At 40.4% G+C, this 20,329-nt stretch overlaps 1 protein-coding gene across 1 annotated transcript in view; it reads left to right on the forward strand.

Moving 5' to 3' along the window:
• The window catches only part of TNIK (TRAF2 and NCK interacting kinase), a 396,524-nt gene that overhangs the window by 337,467 nt on the left and 38,728 nt on the right, over positions 1–20,329 (forward strand). Inside the window, exons 17-20 of the mRNA XM_068983499.1 lie at positions 163–402; positions 2,825–2,931; positions 11,843–12,006; positions 14,054–14,151. Of these exons, the coding sequence (XP_068839600.1) occupies positions 163–402; positions 2,825–2,931; positions 11,843–12,006; positions 14,054–14,151 (609 nt within the window). The remainder of the gene's footprint in view (positions 1–162; positions 403–2,824; positions 2,932–11,842; positions 12,007–14,053; positions 14,152–20,329) is intronic.

A 20,329-nucleotide genomic window follows, 5' to 3' on the forward strand; every position in this document is an offset into this window, starting at 1 on the left:
TGGAGAAGGGGATGGCCACTCCAGGAATCACTACCTAGAGAATCCCGTGGACAGAGGATCCTGGTGGGCTGCAGTCCCTGGGGTCACAAAGAGTCAGACACAAGTGAGCAACTACTACTACTACTTCTAATAATGCTGCTGTGATGTTGGTTTGATGCTTAGATCCCGCATCTGGTAGCTGTGAAATCCCAGGGACCTGCCTTGACCGCCTCCCAGTCGGTGCATGAGCAGCCCACGAAGGGCCTCTCTGGGTTTCAGGAGGCTCTGAATGTGAGCTCTCACCGTGTCGAGATGCCACGCCAGAACTCAGATCCCACCTCTGAAAACCCACCTCTCCCCACTCGCATTGAGAAGTTTGACCGAAGCTCTTGGTTACGACAGGAAGAAGACATTCCACCAAAGGTAACATTACTGGAGTTTTTATCATCATCTCTATCATTGTCATCAATGTTTATTATTACTACTACTAACTATTATTGTTATCATTATTACCCCTGTTGCAGACCATTCATAATACCAAAGAACATGGTAACACAGCACCATCCCTTCTAGCATTTATATTGGTCCCTCTTCATTCCCAGGCTAAGACTTGGATTGTCATTCATTATCCCTAATCTCCATTTTCCCCAAAGAAATGGAGGCTCTACGTGAAAGCATATATCCTGTATCCAGAATTAGAACTCCCAACCCCAAGCCTTCCAAATTATTCATTAATACTATCCATCTTGAGAAATAGAATAATACAGATATTCTCACTGATGACTTAATCTATATCTAGACAAACTTAAAATTTCCAGATTAAAAAGTAAAGAATTTGTTTATTTCTATTTTTAAAGCACAGAGTGAAACCACATTTCAGGTGTTCAGAAAATAGTAATGCTCTTAGAATATGTTAGTTGGTTCCACTAAGGAAAGCTAGGCCAGGTTGTACCGAGGATTAAATTGCACTGGCTTGGTTCCATCTGTTTTGTGTTTGCCTATATCAAGCTGTTATACATTCCGAAATGTCCTAAGACATGGCTGTGCATCTCACTACAGACAACCTGAAGTATTTCAAAACACTGGAGAAATGTTGCATCAGATTCTTCCTGGTTCAGGATTCCCTTTCTCCTGAACTTAGCTGAGGAGCCAGGACAAATGGAATGCCTCACAGTTTCCATAGATCCATACCATTACTGATTCTAGAAAAAAAAAAAAAATAGTACTTTTTATCCAAATGTTTTCAAATATTTTTCCTATCTTCCTCTCAAAAAATTTTCCATGGTTTTGCAAAGGAAATTGGCTGATGACGGCTTTTTTGTTGTTCTTGTCTTGGGGATGGCATTAGGCAAGGTTATTTATGGAGCAAAGTTCAACCTGAAAAACAGGATGGGCAGAGGGGCAGACAGGAATGCTGGGGAGACATTTGAGGTCATTGGTCCATTCTCTTCAAACATGCAAGCACACATTTATTAACTCTGGAAGAAAAACTTTAGATCAATACAAGGGTTTTAGCTTTTAATGATTCATTAGACCCTCTCTACAACTATTTCAGGTGACCAAATACAAAAGGAAAAATAGCAGTAATGTTTAACTGAGCAGGTGGGAGCACTGATTTTGGTCATTCTGCATCACTTCACTGACTTATCTTTCTAGGTCTTTATCTTAAAATGTTTTATAATAACCAAGAAAACTTGTATTCATGGTAAATATTCTTTAACGTATTAAGCAATAATATCAAAACAAAGCATAATTTTAAAATATCTAGTACAAAATATCAGATTGGTCAGAAAGTTCGTTCTGTTAGTGGATATATTATTCAATGATGTTCTTGGTGAAAATGAAAAAAAATTTTCTTAGTTTTACTTTTAGAACCAAATGAACTTTTTGGCCAACCCAATATAAATCCACTTTAAAAGGACCTCCAAAAAAGAAACATCAAAGCACCTGAAGAATGTTTAGCCCACCTAGCTGTCACATTTTCGTTTCCTGGTCACTTTTCATAAAGTAAATTTCTCCTCTCCCCTCATGTTGAAACTCCTTTGGTGTGCTTAACAGTATTCAATTTCATTAGAAAATGTTTTATACAATGAGGCATACTTGAATTTACCTAAGTCCCTTGACCAATAAGCTAATGATACAATTTCCTACTGTAGTTCACTGTCTAACTGGTACTCACATAGTTTTTTGAAGACCTTCCAGCAGTTTCATTATTAATCCTATTTTTTAAACTACATTTGCAAATTGACCTCTGGAATCGCAGTGTTAGGAGTTTGTTTTGAATTAGCAATTGCAACTTGGTTAGCAAGTGGAAATATTTAGGACCTATTCCAGTCATTTCTCTGAGCTCACTGAGCTTATGTCCCAAGTTCTAGTCTGATACCCTAGTTTCTCACCAGATTTCATAGTTTCCTCATCTGTTTATCAGTTGTGCTGTGAGTTAAAAATGGAACCCTATTTATCTGGATGACTGTCATCAGATGCAGTTGCCAATGGCCAACTGAGTTCATGATACCCCAAAGAAATTTCTGGTGTCCACCACTCTTGTGCACACAAGGGAAGGCAATTATTTTAGCCCTGTACATCAAAGTAATTCACTTGCTGTGTTTCTAAATTTGTTTTTAACATTGAAGGCAGTACTCATTAATAGTTGCCAAAATGTGCCTCATTGCCTTTCCTTTGATTTTGTTTAGGGAGTTAAGTATTTCTTTGAGATGTTTCTTTCCTGTTTCTGATCATTCCATGTCTCCTGGCAGATCCTAGGAAAGGAGTAGGCTGCATTTCAGGCAGTACCACATGGAAGTTATTTTATGGAAAATATTTCTGAATTCCGGTTTCCTTTCAGGTGCCTCAAAGAACAACTTCTATATCCCCAGCATTAGCAAGAAAGAATTCTCCTGGAAATGGTAGTGCTCTGGGACCCAGATTAGGATCTCAACCCATCAGAGCAAGGTAAGGGAAGGAAGATGGGTAAGGTGAAGGGAAGAGCCCCACCTACCGTTGTCATTACTGCTTTCCTAAAATACTATCTTTGTTCTTTTTTCACTTCTAAGGCATGTTGACTGGCCACCTGGACTGTAAATTTTGGTGGGCCAGAGGCAAGTCTTTTATTTCTTCTGTAGCCTTTCACAGAAACCAGTGTATAATGTGGGCTCATGAATGAATGAGTAAATGAATCACGGAATCAATGCAGAAGCCAGTCTGGCTTACCTTATTTGGCAGGTTTTCAAATGTGGGAGTAAAACTACAAATAAAGTCTGGGTGTGGTACCCCTGACCATTAACCTCAGAGACCGTTTGATGAAGCCAGCCGAACAAAGTGGCCTGATCTGAGATGATTTTTAGCATCAGGTAAAGAAACGTGCCCTGTGGCTCTGTGGTGACCTAAATAGAAAGGAAATCCAAGGAAGACAGTATATATGCGTATATGTGTGACTGATGCACTTTGCTATACAGTAGAAATTAACACAACATTGTAAAGCAACTATACTCCAATTTACACGTGTACACCCGTGTCGGATCCATGTCAATGTATGGCAGAACCACCACAATATTGTAAAGTAATTAGCCTCCAATTAAAATAAATAAATTTATATTAAAAAATAAAAATAATAAATTTTAAAAAGAAAGAAATGTGCCCTGAGGACTATTGAGACAGTAGAAAGTAATTAGCTAAGAGGACTTCCCTGGTGGTACAGTGGTTAAGAATCAGCCTGCCAATGCAGGGGACACAGGTTCAGTGCCATACCTCGTCTGGAAAGATTCCACATGCCTTGGGGCAACTAAGCCCATGCACCACAACTACTGAAGCCTGCAGGCCTAGAGCCCATGCTCCACAACAAGAGAAGCCACCACAGTGAGAAGCCCGTGCTCGCCACAACTAGAAAGAGCCCCTGCAAAGCAATGAAGACCCAACACAGCCAAAAAGAAAGAAAGAAAGAAAATAATTGGCAAAGAAGTGCCATAGTGACCAGCTGCAGAGCTGTCCTAGTTTGGCAAATTGCAAAAGGACCAGTTCTCATGAGGAAGTCATCTCTGGCATTGTGGAGTGTCACTGAAATACAGTGATGCTCTTTGCTCTTCTGGAATTTTTTACCAACCATGTATATTCCTACAATCAGGAAGTTGCATCCACCTACTGGTGGGTGTAGAGGTCTGAACAGAAGCTGGAAAATAAACAATATCCTTACAGTATCACAGCAGATTTTATGGGGTAACAGATGCTGTTTGTTGCTGTCGTTCATCAAACTCCCCTCACATGTTTCATGAGTACACTCCTTTTTAGAATCAGCTGAAATAGCAAATGGCCTCTGTTGAGACTATAAAAAGGAACTTAGGGGTACTGTTTTATTCTTCATTGTGTTCATAAGAGGACAGTCTCTTGCTAGTCAAAGAAAGAGAGACTGGAAATGAAGGTTATGACTATTTGTACAGATCCTAAAATATGGAATGGTTTTGATCATAAGGCTTTCATTTTTCTCTTCATATGAAAAGCCTTAGGAAGGAGTCAGTCTGTAAATAAGACAGAACTGTACTAAGAACATTCATCTCTGGAGGGCAAAGAAGCTAGCTCATTCTGAGTGGAGTTACCAGTTGCAGAAGCTCTGAATTTTTTTTTGTCCAGCAGCTTGTCAGGTTCACACCGAGCCGGTGTTGTGAGCAGGGCTGAGGACCCCTGCTGTGGACTGTAACCAGGGAGCGAAAGGAATGTGAGGCTGGATTGCTAGCCTGAACTTCACCAGTCCTTCTCTCCAAGCAATAGTAAACCTCCAGTTATCAGGGCTTCTTGCTCCTTTGAACCCTGCCTTCTAGGCTGTGTTCATGAGAAAAGTTGTTTAGAATTTCAGTTTCTGTACATCAAGCATCATTTCAACTTCAAGTCTTTTTCCCTCTATCAACCCAAAAGAAAGAGAACTGTCTTCCTCTAGTCAAATAAAAAGCAGTCCTTTGTTCCCTCTGAGATACTAATTTAATAATATTAAGGCTCCAAAATAACTGATAAGTGGTCGTGCATGCATGCTCAGTTGCTTCAGTAGTGTCCAACTCTTTGCGACCCCATGAACTAGAGCCTGCCAGTCTCCTCTGTCCATGGGATTCTCCAGGCAAGAATACTGGAATGGGTTTCCATGCCCTCCAACAGGGGATCTTCCCGAACCAGAGATCGAATCCAAGCCTCCTGCATTGCAGGTGAATTCTTTACCTGCTGAGCCACCAGGGAAGCCCAATAAATGGTCAGTGGCTTGCAAAACATGTGCTTTTCCCTTGGAACCTCTTAAATGTTGTATTTTGTCCAAAAAAAGGAGATCTTGTGAATACAGCTAACATTTTTCTGCTTACAGAGAATGTAGGGAGGAAATGAACTTAGCAGTAATAATTATTTACCTGCAATGATAATCAAAAGCATTGCAGGGGAGGGGGGCTGGAGAATCCCCGTCTCTGCCGTGTAGAACAGTCCTTTCTATCACATATCTCTAAGTGACCAGCACTTAAAAATGTGACACAGACTCTGCAGCTCTAGATTGAACTGCATTTTGAAACGTTTCGGGATTCGGTGTATTTATTGTGCTAGAGACAGCTTTAGTTCACCTTTGTTGTATAATAAAACATGCCAAGATGTGGTGGCTTGAAACGGTAACTATTCATGATTTCTCACATTCTATCGGAGAAGGCAATGGCACCCCGCTCCGGTACTCTCTCCTGGAAAATCCCATGGATGGAGGAGCCTCATAGGCTGCAGTCCATGGGGTCGCTAAGAGTCAGACACGACTGAGCGGCTTCACTTTCACTTTTCACTTTCATGCATTGGAGAAGGAAATGGCAACCCACTCCAGTGTTCTTGCCTGGAGAATCCCAGGGACGAGGGAGCCTGGTGGGCTGCCGTCTATGGGGTCACACAGAGTCAGACACAACTGAAGTGACTTAGCAGCAGCATATGTGTACATATGTTGCCTCCCTCCCTCCCATCTCCATCATCACAGACCACGGAGCTGGGCTCCCCGTGCTGTGTGGCAGCTTCCCACTGGCTGTGTGTTTTGCACATGGTAGTGTCTATCGAAGGGAAGTCGCTCAGTCGTGTCCGACTCTGCAACCCCATGGTCTGTAGCCTACCAGGCTCCTCAGTCCACGGAATTTTCCAGGCAAGAGTACTGGAGTGGGATGCCATTTCCTTCTCCAGGGCATCTTCCCAGCCCAGGGATCGAACCTAGGTCTCCCGCACTGCAGGCATACGCTTTACCATTTGAGCCACCAGGGAAGCCAATAGTGTCTATATATTTTAGCGCTGCTCCTTATTTCAGCCCAGCCTTCCTTCTCCCCTCCCCCATGTCCACATAATATGTCCATCCTCTACATCTGCATCTCTGTTCCTACCCTGAAAATAGGGTCACCTGCACCATTTCTCTAGATTCCATGCATACATGTTAATATACAATCTGTGTTTTTCTCTTTTTGACCTACTTCACTTTGTATAACAGACTCTAGGTCCATCCACATCAGGACAGATGATCCAGTTTTGTTCCTGTTTATAGCTGAGTCATATTCCCTTGTATATATGTACCATATCTTCTTTACCTGTTCATCTGGTGATGGACAGTTAGGTTGCTTCCATGTCCCGGCTGTTGCAAATACAAGCACTTTTGAAGCTTTTGCTTCCATCATCTTTGCTAATGATGTGATCCACCAATGGTTGGGGGGTAGAGGGGCGGTGGATTACCGTGATAGGACAGAGATTGTCCTATTTTCTGTTGGTTGTAATAAAGTCCTTATAGATTTATTGGTACCATTTGTCAGATAACTGCCCATCCATAAAGCCATAAAAAGATTGCTTTTAAATATTTTGTCCTTTGCATTACCGTATGGACTCCCAAATGCCTTATACTGTCAAGGTGAACTGGTGAGTTTAAATTATAATTTGATTTGTTCATTTTTTAAATTTCTGTTTTAAAACCTCCCATGCACTTTAACATTTAACTTTGATTCATGTGTTCTTTTAAAACAAATTAAAATTTGATTAAGTGAATACATTCAGAATATGAAAACTTTTCAATTAATCCAATAATACCCAGTCAAAGCCCAATGACTGAATGTTTAATTTCAAAAAGAATAATTCTCTGGCCTATCCCAAACCTATCTGCTTATGGCTGGTTTGTTCTCATTGGCTATGTCATCAGAGAACAAAGGAAAATGAATGTAGGCAGGCAGCCAGTTAATTATAGACTTGGCCCAAATATTTGGGCCAAGAAATCACTTTGTAATCTTAATTTTTTGTTTTGACTTTTTTATATGATTCAAATAAATGGAATAATTTTCTTTTTACTGTGTGTTTTATAAACCAAACAGCATTGTCTGCAGTATGCCAAATGTCTGAACTAAAAGTTAGCATTTAAAGAAATCTATATGAATGTTTTCAAGTTTTTACATATTTGGATCTGAATAGGATCAGTTAATACATAAAAAACACAGGAAATCTATTATTTCATGGAATTGTTCTGAAATTGATCCCTCTAAAGAGCATTTATCTCAGGCACCTTGGCCCCAAGCCCAGATCAGGTGACACCATAGTAAGGAAGAGAGGAACATGGCAGTGTGACATTTTCTCAAAACACTCATATTTTACCAAAAAAAAAAATAATAATAAGGTAGGAAAGACATTTAGAAATTTTCCCTATTTCTATGTGTGATTACATAGAAACTAAACACTTCCTTCAGACTCCAGCAGCAAAAATAGCAACCTATTAAGATCAGTACCCACACTGGTTAGCTCCAGTGGGGGGATGGGGGGGACAGACTTGTGCTAATGAAGCCCAGATCAGGGGTTTAATGCTCATGGGATCCAATTAGCTTCACACCAAGAGAGGCCTGAGCCCCAGTCAGAGACGCAGGCTCATTCCAGCTGGTTCTGCTGATGCCCTGGCACCTCTGTCATCCCAGGGCAGCCCTGGCCCAGGTCTTATCGTCTAACGTGGCTGCAGCCTCCTCCCTGGTCAGCCTGCCTCTGTCCTGACCAGTCATTCATAAGCCGGCCCTGGGAGGCCCGTGTTTTCTGCCTGGCTTTAAGAGAATTGCTATAGAAGCTTCCCATTTCTTTTGATGATCCACTATCCCAGGGTTTCCTACACAGACTTGGTACTCAGCCAGGATGGGGTCGTCTTTATACCAAGGAGCCCCAGGAAAACTCAGGTCCATGTCTTTGCTCAGACTGTTCCCCTAGCCTTGCTGCTAACCCCCTGAAGTTTAATCAAGTCGTTTCTCTTTCCCAACACCACCACCAACCACTCCAGGCTGCATTACACTGCATTCCCCAGACTCTGCCACCATTTACAGATGCTCGCACAGCATGTAGAGTTTTGCCTTGCTGGCTACGGCCTCCACTGCATGTCTCATTGCTACGATTATGTTGTAACTTGACTGTCTGTCCTGTGACCTGGACTCTCCTCCATCCCTCATGGTCTCACAAAGGCAGGTGTTTAATGAAAGGTTTTGGCTAAATGATCAAAGAAGTGCTGCATTCGAGCAAAGAGCTGGATCCTCAGAGCTCACAGAACTCCATTCTCCCAATAGTTTTTTTTTTTTTCATACAAAGAACACTGCGTCTCTACAAAATGAGAACAGCCACCAAGAAACCTTAACCTAACGTGTAATTTAAAAAAAAAATTTTTAGGACTTATTAATTATACATAAATAATTCCTGACCACTACTGTTTAATGAAAGAGAACAGTAGGGAAGAAGTTATTATTTAGGAATTTAAATAGGATTATTTTTTTGGAAAAAAATGAAAAATTAGAAATGTGAGATATTGCAGAATTAGCATTCATTTATTGTGCTACTCTATTTAGAATATTATATTAGATATACTATAGATATTTAGATATCTAAATATTATTATAGATGATCTAATACTATCTAATTATTATCTAGATAATAATTAGATATTCTCCAAATAGGAGGGAGGTTTTTTCTTTTATGGATCCAAATCTATCTCTATCAATTAAATGCTAATTACTACCCAAAGGAGTGCCATAAAAATACCAAGAATTTTTAAAGTCTTCCTGAAGTTTACCGAGACTTTATTCTGCAGTCAATTTTTACTGCTAGGTTGACTTAGCCACCCCTTTACTGTAAAAAAAATTGAAAGGTGAATATTGTCATAAAATCTACATTTATATTATCAAAATTAATAAATCATGAAGATATAGTTATATTTACATTTTCCAGAATCACCTACCATCTCTTCCACTAACTCAATGTTTAAGAATTTTTGTAATTCAGCCAAATATTTTTGTTTTCAGAAAGAAATTATTTGGTTTAGACTTCACGTTCACTTTTCACTTTCATGCATTGGAGAAGGAAATGGCAACCCACTCCAGTGTTCTTGCCTGGAGAATCCCGGGGCTGCCGTCTGTGGGGTCGCACAGTCGGACACGACTGAAGAGATTTAGCAGCAGCATCAGCAGCAGCAGCAGCTGCCATAACTGCTATTTTGTGGCCAGATTTTCACGGGCCAAACTGCAAGTGTCTCAAGGGAAGGGGCCATATTATTTTCACATTTACATGTGAAGCATCTGACACCCAACACAACACAGAGTGCCTGGTTCCCACTTGATACTCTTAAAATGGGCAGAGAAAAATGAAAGCATAGTATTACATTTTAATGTGATAGCTCACTGCATGAAAATAATAGCACTGTGATGACTCTGTTAGTGAAATTCTGTGTGGGGAACTGAAGACAATGAAATCATGGAGGAGCCTATGTTTCTCCCTCGGCAGGTGGATGGCAGTGGATAGGATCTTTGAATTTCAGATCTCACCAAATCACCACTTAGGCCCAGCAGTACAGAAGTCTAGAGGAAGAAATGGAGAGGTCTATGGCTTATAAATTTGAAAGGAAGAGCTTAGAAGAAACTTGGAAAATACTGCTTATTTTTATAACAAAATCCTAAAATCCTCCCAGTCTCCTCCCACCACCACTGCTTAGTGGCCTCCTCGCCTCTGCAGCCCTGTGGTCACCAAAAGTGGCCTTGGAGTCCGCTTCATGCTCCCATATTGCCCCACGCTCACTGCAGGCACAGCATGAGCAAAGACTGCTGTGTGTGCCTGGCGACACTGGCAGAGGGCACGAGCTGGATCTTGTTCATTACTGTATCTCAAAGGTCTGACCCAGTGCCCGGTATAGACCAGCTGAGTGAATGAATAAATGCACTATTTTGGGAGTAGTAAAGATGTGAGAGTGAATAATAGAGCAGCGTTTATAACCAGTGGGGGCTTTTAGCCTGCCAGTAGATGAACACTGTTCTTGGGTTTAGCACTTAATAATTATTTTCAAACATTCTTCCCTTTGGTAATAGCCAAGGTATATAAAGATTTCCTGCAAGAAATTTAAAAATGCAAAGATACCACTAGCTATGTGAGCTGAGAACTTAGGTAATTCACAGAAGAGGAATTCTGAATAACAAATAAATGTGAATAAAAATTATTCTACCTCCACAGTAATTTTTTAAAACTGCATTAAAACAGCAAAATATAATTTTTTGCAAGTCAGCTGTTCATAATAAAGACTGGTAAGAATTCAATGAGATGGATAGTCTCATACACTGCAGTGAAAACCTGCTGTATGTTTATATGTTCACATACATACATATGTGCACATGCATACCCCAGTTCATGCCCCTCCACCCAAGAATTCCAAATCCAGGAGAGATGTGACTGAACGTTTGTTTGCCTCTAGATGTTTATTTCAGTATTATGTGTCCCAGCGATATATTGGAAGCACCTAATAACAGAAGAATGATTGAACTAATTCACCTATATAATGGACTACTATGCAGCCATTATTGTTTTTAGAAGTGTTAGAAGCTGCTCAAAAGGCAAAGGGGGGAAAAAAGCAATATGCAAAATTGAATACACAGTGTGCTTCCATACATACAAAAGAAAAAAGACTAGAAATGGACTTCCCTGGTTGTCCAGTGGTCAAGAATCTGACTGCCAATACAGGGGACACAAGTTTGAGCCCTGGTCTGGGAAGATCCCACTTGCCACGGGGCACCTAAACCTTTGAGCTACAACTCATTGAAGCCCACTCTCCCTGGAGTCTGTGCTCTGCAACTAGAGAAAGCCCACAGGCAGCAACAAAGACCCAGTGCAGGCAAAAATAAATAAATATTTTTTTTTCTAAGACTAGAAGATAATATATCGTCCAGTAAAAGACAGTTGAATGTCTCTTGATTCAGAGATGGCATGCATTGCTCCCTTGTTTTTATCGTTTAATATTCTCTACTGTTTTACAATATGGAGAAGGCAATGGCAACCTACTCCAGTACTCTTGCCTGGAAAATCCCATGGACGGAGGAGCCTGGAAAGCTGCAGTCCATGGGATCGCTGAAGGTCGGACATGACTGAGCGACTTCACTTTCACTTTTCACTTTAATGCATTAGAGAAGGAAATGGCAACCACTCCAGTGTTCTTGCCTGGAGAATCCCAGGGATGGGGCAGCCTAGTGGGCTGCCATCTATGGGGTCGCACAGAGTCGGACACGACTGAAGTGACTTAGCAGTAGCAGTTTTACAATGAGCATAGGGAAAGGGGTTTCAAAGCCAGCCTCCTTTGAAGATTCACCATTTCAGAGCTAATATGTTTGATGTGAGATGACCCAAGAGTTGGGTCAAGAATTCATCCTGTCCAGATGCGGAATCTGGCCAGGAGCTCCACAGAAGACAGCATGACTGTCATTAACATTGACCCCTTTAATGCAAAGTCACATAGGCACTGTCTTCATCCCTTTGTACTGAGGGCGGGACTGGACTACACTTGTGTCTACCAGTGGCCAGTTCTTGAGAATGTAAGCCCTGTGCATCGCTGTCCCTACAGCAACCCCGACCTCCGGAGAACCGAGCCCGTCTTGGAGAGCTCCTTGCAGAGGACCAGCAGTGGCAGTTCTTCCAGCTCCAGCACCCCCAGCTCCCAGCCCAGCTCCCAAGGCGGCTCTCAGCCTGGGTCACAAGCAGGATCCAGCGAGCGGACCCGGGTTCGAGGTAAAGCTTTCCCCTACCTTTCCAGGAGGGCTTCTCTGGACAAGGAATCAGATTACTTCCTGACTTCTGTGACTCATGGTCCTGGTGTGGCCACCACTATGTGATGCCAAGAAGCCCCTTAACTCCACTTGGGTTCAGTCTCCTTAGGGCAGTGGTCCACCATCCCAGTCACGTGTGTGACATCAGTGTGGACCCAATCCTTTCTAATTGCAGATACCAGAATTCTTCAGGGAGATTGCAGAATACTGGTCTCATTTGAAAATGTAGTCATCAGACAGCTCAATTTCCATTTCTATTTGATTGCTTAGTTAGAGTTCCATGACCCACAAGTATCCTCTTCCCCTTGTGTCAACATTGTTCAGAATACAAGGTATTTCTCAAACTAAACGTTAATAAAGGCTAAATGTAGGATAAATATGCACTGGAGAGAAGATATAAAATCTCTGACTTAAAAAAATATACTTGACCCTTCTGGTTATTCCTATTAGTGAGGTAAAAATTAGCCTCTCTGACCATTTAATTCAAGTCATCCTTCATTGTTTAGCTTTCAATAATGAGGAAACTCGTGAAAAACATTAATGTGTCCAGCTAATTATACATGACAACCTATTGTTTCTAGCTAATCAAAATGTACTCTTTCTGCATAAACCTTCTTCAGAAGATAATTTTGCTTCCAAGTAATGAAGGCTGGGATTTTTTTAAGTGCAATTTGAAAACACTTAATACTCTGCCTGATGAAAAGCACCAGTTCTTTACTCTTTCTTAGCCTCTTTAATAGACACAATCATTCTTTACCTCCTAATTTTTTTTTTTTTAAGTAAACTCACTGTATGTCTATTTTGAAAAGGTGAATGTCAGACATACTGTGCCTTGTCTCTGAACTGGGGCGGGGACTGGCCTGCAGCTGCCTCTTCTTACAATCTTCTGACATCCATGACAACCCAGAACTGTGGAGGCTTCTGTTGCTTTGATCCAGATATAGACTTACTAACTTTAGAAAAGTGCCATTCTCTTACCTTTTTTTCTGTTCATATAAAATAAAATAATATGTTTCATTAGAGCAAATGCTAAAGAAAATCCAAACTTAAGCATGTCATTTTAATTGTCTAATCTGGTTCAGGTTTAATTCTTAACTTCTTCCCTTGACCTCTAGTTCTTCTGGTTAAAAGCGAGTGTGTCCTACCCTGCTATGTCCCTACCCAGGAAAAACCACTCTGAAACCAAACCAAAGAGTATTTCCCACCTGAGATTGCTTCTTCTCTAACCTGTAAGCTCATAAATCAGAGAGATGTCCTCACTCTGTAGCAGCCCTGCCCCAACCCTTGCTCTGTTCCAGGGCACATCCCCTTTATCACCAAACTCTCCTTCCCTCCCTCACCTCATTCTTTCTTCCTTAAAGGACCCAGACAACCAGCTCATCCTCCCCTCTGCCCATTTAAAAATCATTCCCCTAAATAAAACAAGTTTCTCTTTTTCCACAACATTTCATCAAAAACACTTATCCTGATGGGTAAGTGGTAAAAGAAAAAAATCAAACATAGAATAACTCAGATGCTGGTTTACCATGATAATTGAGAATAGGATTTTGAGAAATCAGACAGAATACCAGCTCTGCGAACAATTTCAGTGTGACCTTGGGCTAGTTGTGTTACTTCTCTGTGTTCAACTGTGAAATAGGAAACCAGTGCCAGGCCATTGGGTTACAGCAAGGATTCAATGAGACAACTGACATTAAAAGGTGTTTGACCCTAACCATGGCATGACATTGGTGCTCCGTAAATGGTGGGGGCTTGCTAGTTTTTCTTTTTTTTCTTTTTTTTTTTTTTTTAAGTTTTTCCTATTGTTCCTGGTGACTTCCAGGTGACAAGCCTAAATGTGTATGGCTGCTTTTGTTTGCCGGAACATTTACTGTTTTTTCACAGATGTGCTTGAGGATTTGTCTGGCTGAGTGAGCTGTCCGCTGAGTCATCGCAAGGATGACTCACCAGAGGACTCCAGCACCTTCTGATGGTCATTATCTTTCTTGGCCCTCTGTTCTTTCCTCTAGCCAACAGTAAGTCGGAAGGATCACCTGTGCTCCCCCATGAGCCCTCCAAGGTGAAACCAGAAGAATCCAGGGAAATTACCCGACCAAGTCGCCCAGCTGTGAGTGCTTTTTTTCTCAGAAGAGTTTTGAGCTCTTTTCATTCACCAGAGAACCCACAGGGTAAAGTAGTTGGGGATGCGCTCATGACTCTGAAACAAAAATTGTTAAATTTATTAAGAACAGGTGCTAGAAGCATCTGGAAGGAAGTCATACCTGATTAGGAAAGAACTGAGCTGATTCAGGATTTCTTTCCTACCTTTGGATATTTTGCTGATCATTAGCACTATGTTTGGAGAAGGAAATGGCAACCCACTCCAGTATTCTTGCCTGGAGAATCCCAGGGACGGGGGAGCCTGGTGGGCTGCCATCTATAGGATCACACAGAGTCCGACACGACTGAAGTGACTTAGCAGCAGCAGCACTATGTTAGAAAACAAAACAGGAGGAGAAATAACTCCTATTATTCCATGATTTCTACTCAGCAGCTTTGGCAAAGAGATGTTGAAACTAGCAGTTGAGAATATTTGGGCACTTTCTGTGGATTTCTCTGAAATATTCTGGCCTTTCCTCCACATTATTTTCCATGTGAATTAATATTGCAACGTTTCTGCTGCTCTGGGACTGCATTGTCTGGACCAAAACTTGATAAGCATGATCTCATAGAGGACCGGACAACCTGAAATCTAGCTCCACTGCTCTAGCACATCAGACCCCAGATAGCCTTAAAGAAATAAAAAAGAGCTCGGAGGCCGAAATTTCAAAGTTGGAAATTAATTTGGGATGACTTACTTTCCACTTGTTTTGTCTGAATTTTTCAAGAGTCTTTTCTGTGAAATGAATGTGAAGATAGTTTGTTTTTTTCACCTTTAAAAGTAAGGAAGCACAGTGAGGGCAGCAATGAAGGGAACTGACACCGTTCTGGGCAGAGGTTCTCCTTCCCCTTGCCTTTACCAGTTGTGTACTAACCATTCCCGTTTTGTGTTTAACCTGCTGCCTTTCTTCTCGTCTTTTCCCCTCCCGTGGATTCTTCTGGATTGGGTTCCTCTTATCTCAGAGCTATAAGAAAGCTATAGATGAGGTTAGTATTATCTTTTCTTGGTCATGCTTTTACAAGATGTGAATATAAACTGACTTCCTGAGGTTGATATGCAGAAAGGGGGCCAATGGGATCTCAGTTTAAACTTCATTCCTTCAGAGTGATCTACTGGGAGGAGAATCCCTCCCACAAAAGCCAGCCTGAGTGCCTCTGACACCGTTTAAACCTCCAGAGACCTTCCTCCTAAAGCCAAAATGTCACATTTCCAGTGTTCCAGTCTGGCTGAAGATATGCATTAGTGCTTTGATATCGGCAGTTTCTCATTCTAGTATCTTCTGGTAGCAAATCCTGAGCTCTTCACCTATACTCGCCAGCCTGGCTACGGGATGGTGGTTTTACTAACAGAAAAAAGAGACATCTTTTTCTAGGGCCGTCCAAATTTATAGAGTGTGATTTGTGAACAAGGAGTCACTGGGTATTGTTAGATTAATTTTGTGGGACATTAACTACAGCATCAGCAGCAACATCAACTTTGGTTAATGAATCCTGAGCAGTTAAGTAATTTTATTTCCTTATCGGTGGAGACATTTTTCCATTAGAAAAATATATGGTCTTGCCGCTCTTAGGTAGCTCGCTAAGAAGGGTGACTGCCTCACTGCTCTTTGTCAGGCCTGCATGAATACAACGTAGTGGAGTTGTTTTGGAAGAGACAGGCCTTCTGCAGAGTCTATAATTGCATGAAATCTGAAGACTAGCATTATGGCTTTCAGGCTGAACTCTGCTGAGCACCATTTTTGTGAAATGACATGGAAAAAGCACTGGCTTTGGGGTCAACGAGCTGCATTCAAATTCTGGCTCCCGCAATAAATAACTGGTGGGGCCAATCTCACAAACTCTCTGGGTCACAGTTTCCTCATCTGTTCAGTGGGGATAAAAGCACCTGCCTTGCCTCACTCACAAGATTGTTTAGGTTCCCGCAAGATCGTGTGTGTTCGAGAGCATTTTCTGAAGTGTGAAATGCTATGTAAAGGCAAGGCCTGAGGCATGGGACTAGTTTGGTGGGAAAAGCATGTTTCTATGTGTCTGATCTTTACCAAAAAGCCTCACGTTTTCAGAATTACAACCACCTTACCATTCAGAGTGACTTAGAAAGAAAGTTTTCATAGTTGAAGAATTATTGTTCACAAAAGAATGAGACTCCACATGTCCACAGTGTGTGGGTGCATTTATAGAAAGTTAAAAGGGAATTGTTTGGAATTGCTCTGTGCTGCAGCCTTGCCCCTCCTCTTCATGAGAGTGAGAAGGACAGGGATTATCACAGCTTTTATCAACCTTCTCCCACACAGTTCTGGTGCTCAGGCTACCAATAAAATAGTTGTATGTGTACACAACTCAAGGTTTCCTCTTATGAGTCCAGAAATTGGCTTGGAGGTGGCTGTCGTGGGGGAAAGGACTCTCATGGATTTCGTCTGGTTAACCCAGGTTATTTTGGGCTTTTAAAAATTGCTTTATTTCTTTCAGGATACTCTAGCACACTGGGCAGAGATGAGGGGTAGGAAACAGAGGTATAAGTAATTGAGAGGATATAAGCTGTGCACCAAAATCTTGGAGCAATAGATGATTGGGAAAAGCCCTCAAGGTGATTCTTATAACTCTATCCTTGAGTATCGCTGATCCCAACCACTGAAAATATGGGATTCCTTGGTTCTCCATCACCTGGTGGTCCTCAAGGAGGAATGACTATCCCCCAGCTGCCCTCCTCTTAGGAGACGTTTGCAAAGTCTAGAGTCAGTTTGGGGGCCTTCCCTGGTGTCTCAGCAGTAAAGAATCTGCCTGCCAGTGCGGGAGACATAGGTTAAATCCCTGAATCAGGAACATTCCCTGGAGGAGGAAATGGCAACCCACTCCAGTATTCTTATCTGAAAAATCCCATAGACAGAGGACCCTGGCAGGCTACAGTACACGGGGTTGCAAAGAGTCGGACACAACTGAGTGCGCACGAGAGTCAGTTTTGATTGTCACGAGTGGGACATGGGAAGCAGTGCTATTGACATGTCGTGTGTAGAGCAGAAAGATGCTGCTAAACACCCTACAGTGCACAGGAACATAACCTGCGATAGAGAATTATCCACCCCAAATGTCAGTGGTGCCACAGGGGAAGAAACTTAACTCTCTCCTGTCTTCATTCCTAGGTCTTAATATGGCTTCTCCAGTCTCCAATGACTGATGTGCCATTTAGATAACCCAAGATTGAAATGAGCAGTCTTAAAATGCCAAAGACATAATTGCTTCTTATTGCTAATTTAATGGTTTGAGTTCTTATAAAAGTCAGTCTGGGGGAGAGTCCATTCACTTGGCATTCCTTCCTAATGCAGTTATGAGATTGTGCAGAGTAGTCTGATTACTGAATACACCTTCCAAAATAAATATTATTTTCACTTTAGCACAATTAAACAGATGTCATGAAGATCAGATACAAAAGCAAACACTGGCTTTACCAGCATTTTTTTCGTTAGTACGTAGAAATCTGACAATTGGCAGAGCACATATATAGATTGGACAGAACTGGAATGATAACAGGTGGTCCAAACCTTTTTTTCCCCAGTTGAAGATACTGATGACAAGTGACTTCCCCAAGTCATATCTTCACACTTCCTAAAAATGAAATGAATTATTTTAAAATGTGAAGAAAAGACCAAGACTTCCCTGGTGGTCCCGTCATTGAGAATCTGCCTTCCAGTGCAAGGGATGTGGGTTTTATCCCTGGGAACTAAGATCCCACATGCCTCAGGGCAACAAAGAGCCTGCATGCTCTAACGAGAAGTCAGCACAGCCAAAAATAAAAATAAGTAAATTTTAAAGAAAAGACCAACTTTAAAATTTTTAACTATTATTTTAATTGTTTAAAAAATTGAACTGATTTTCGTAAACTATATTGAATTGTCAGATTAAGTAAACTTTGTTGAAAGAAAAATTATACCAAATTGATTCTAAAAAGTGTTGCATAAAAAAGAGTTTGGGTAAGAGCTGCTTAACTATCTGTACTCTGTAGTCAGAAAACTTACCATTTTGCCATATTTCTTTTTCAGTTATATATTCTCAAATATTTTCATGGTAAATAGCACCATTTTTCTCTTTTTTAATACTTTTTAGCTCCAGGCTTGTGACAGTCAAGCAATAAATTACCACAAAAACTCATTACATGGAGAAAATGGGTATTGTCAGAAAATAAAACATATGAAAATGGATCTGAACCCAATAGTGTCAATTTTAGATCAAGTTTGTTTCCTATAAGTTTACTATTGTAAGTTTCTCCAGGATAGATGAACAAGGAACAAATCTTCAACTAAATGTATAGACTATGGGCAATGGAAGATTAAATTTTTTTTGGCTGGAGTGTTAGTTTCAAGTTACCCATTATTGTTACCTTGGGATTTTTATATATGTCTCACCCACCATGCTATTACCAATTAAACTTAAAAGGAAATTGCAATTATTTGTAATGCTTCAGGAAAGATAACGTTTTAATAACACAGAAACCAAAAAAAAAAACCCTCCAATTAAAAGTGAAATTATAAAGATGTCAGAGCTTTAAAGTGTTCCTAAATACAGTGTTTGGAGAAATTTAGATCATTTTAACAATTGAGAGTTTCTTTAAATCAGTGAGCTTTGGACCAGCTAAATGTTGCTAAATAGCTTTGATTTTTTAAAATCTTAATTGTCTTGTTTTGAAATGTCAGCAATAAGGAAAACCAACCCATGGGGAAAATGAACTATTAATTTAAATAAATAAAAGTTAATATCATTATATTTTATTCAGAATTATTGACATTAGAAATAAACTCTTTTAAACCATATTCTCTCTTTAAATTATAATTAAAATTTTTAATAAGTACATTTTAAATACTAGATATAGTCTTTGATGAGACGTATCATGGTCCTAACATAGAGAACAAAAAATACAAAATAAATTTATCTAATTTTTTATTATTTTATTGGTTTAGAGGATTATAATGTCCTTTTTCATTAATTGCCTTAAAAATATCTAAACTGTATTTTCTCAATGTGCTCAAGGGTATAACACCCTTCATTTCTCCTCAATTTGGTAAAGGTAAATAAACATTGGCAATTGTTACGAGGAAATAAGAGGGAAAAAGCTGAAATCTGAGTATTAGCGTTTTGAATTTTGGCTTATTGCCAAAGAAACCAATAATAAATTTACCTTAAATTCTGTGCCATAATTTTTCTCCTCATTAATGGTATACACTATATTCAAACATCTTTTGAGTCTTTTTAATACAATTGTGTTTTCATCTTCATGGATGGGATAAATATATCCACTGAGAGTGAGGCCATGGCTGTGTGCATGTGTGTAAAAGCCCAGTGAGCATGTTTGTGTGGAAAATGCACAATTTGAATTTTCAGAAGCTTCCCTTTTCCAAGGGCTTCCATTCAAATGACTACAGAACAAATGTGAAGTTGTCATTGCTGCCCCTTTGGTTTTTATGAAATTAGAAATAAATTCTTCACTTAACTTCCTAAATTTTGACCATGAAAAACCTGAGCCATCTTCTGCCCTTAGTCTTAACCAATATACCAATGCCTGACATATAGGCAACAGTAAAGAAACAGGATGACCTGTTGTCTTCTCAAAATAAAATTATATTTATAATTTAGTTACACATATTTATCACAGTTTTTCTCCTAATCTACTAGGATAGATTATCAGATGTTATTTACATTATCTGTGTTACTCTGACCTTACATCAGACAAATTGGACAAATACATTTTTGGATTAAAATAAAGAGAGAATATGGCCTTTAAGAAAACTGTGGGATTTAGTATTTTCAAATGAGTTTCTTTCTCCCTAATCCCCTGTCTCTCACTGAATGCTCTGATTCCCACATGGGTCACTAATATAGGGAGAAATGGTAAGACTGATGTCAAATTGCTTTTTCTTCATGTGCATGCTGTGTGCCAAGGGCAGTTTAACCCATGTACATAGAGCGGCCATGCTTTTGCAGAACTGCTTCCCTCTGCATTGCTCTGAAAGCATGTAAATTAAAAGGTAGTCAGATCTTCAGCACACTGCCTGCCATGTGCCTGGTGACTAAATACCACCTCATCACATCCATAAGGCTAAAGGTTCCATCATATTCATGGAAAACTGAAAATTTACCTCTTCCTTTTGGTATTTGCA

Source organism: Capricornis sumatraensis, chromosome 1 (assembly GCF_032405125.1).
Source record: "Capricornis sumatraensis isolate serow.1 chromosome 1, serow.2, whole genome shotgun sequence".
In the NCBI taxonomy this organism is placed as follows: domain Eukaryota; kingdom Metazoa; phylum Chordata; class Mammalia; order Artiodactyla; family Bovidae; genus Capricornis; species Capricornis sumatraensis.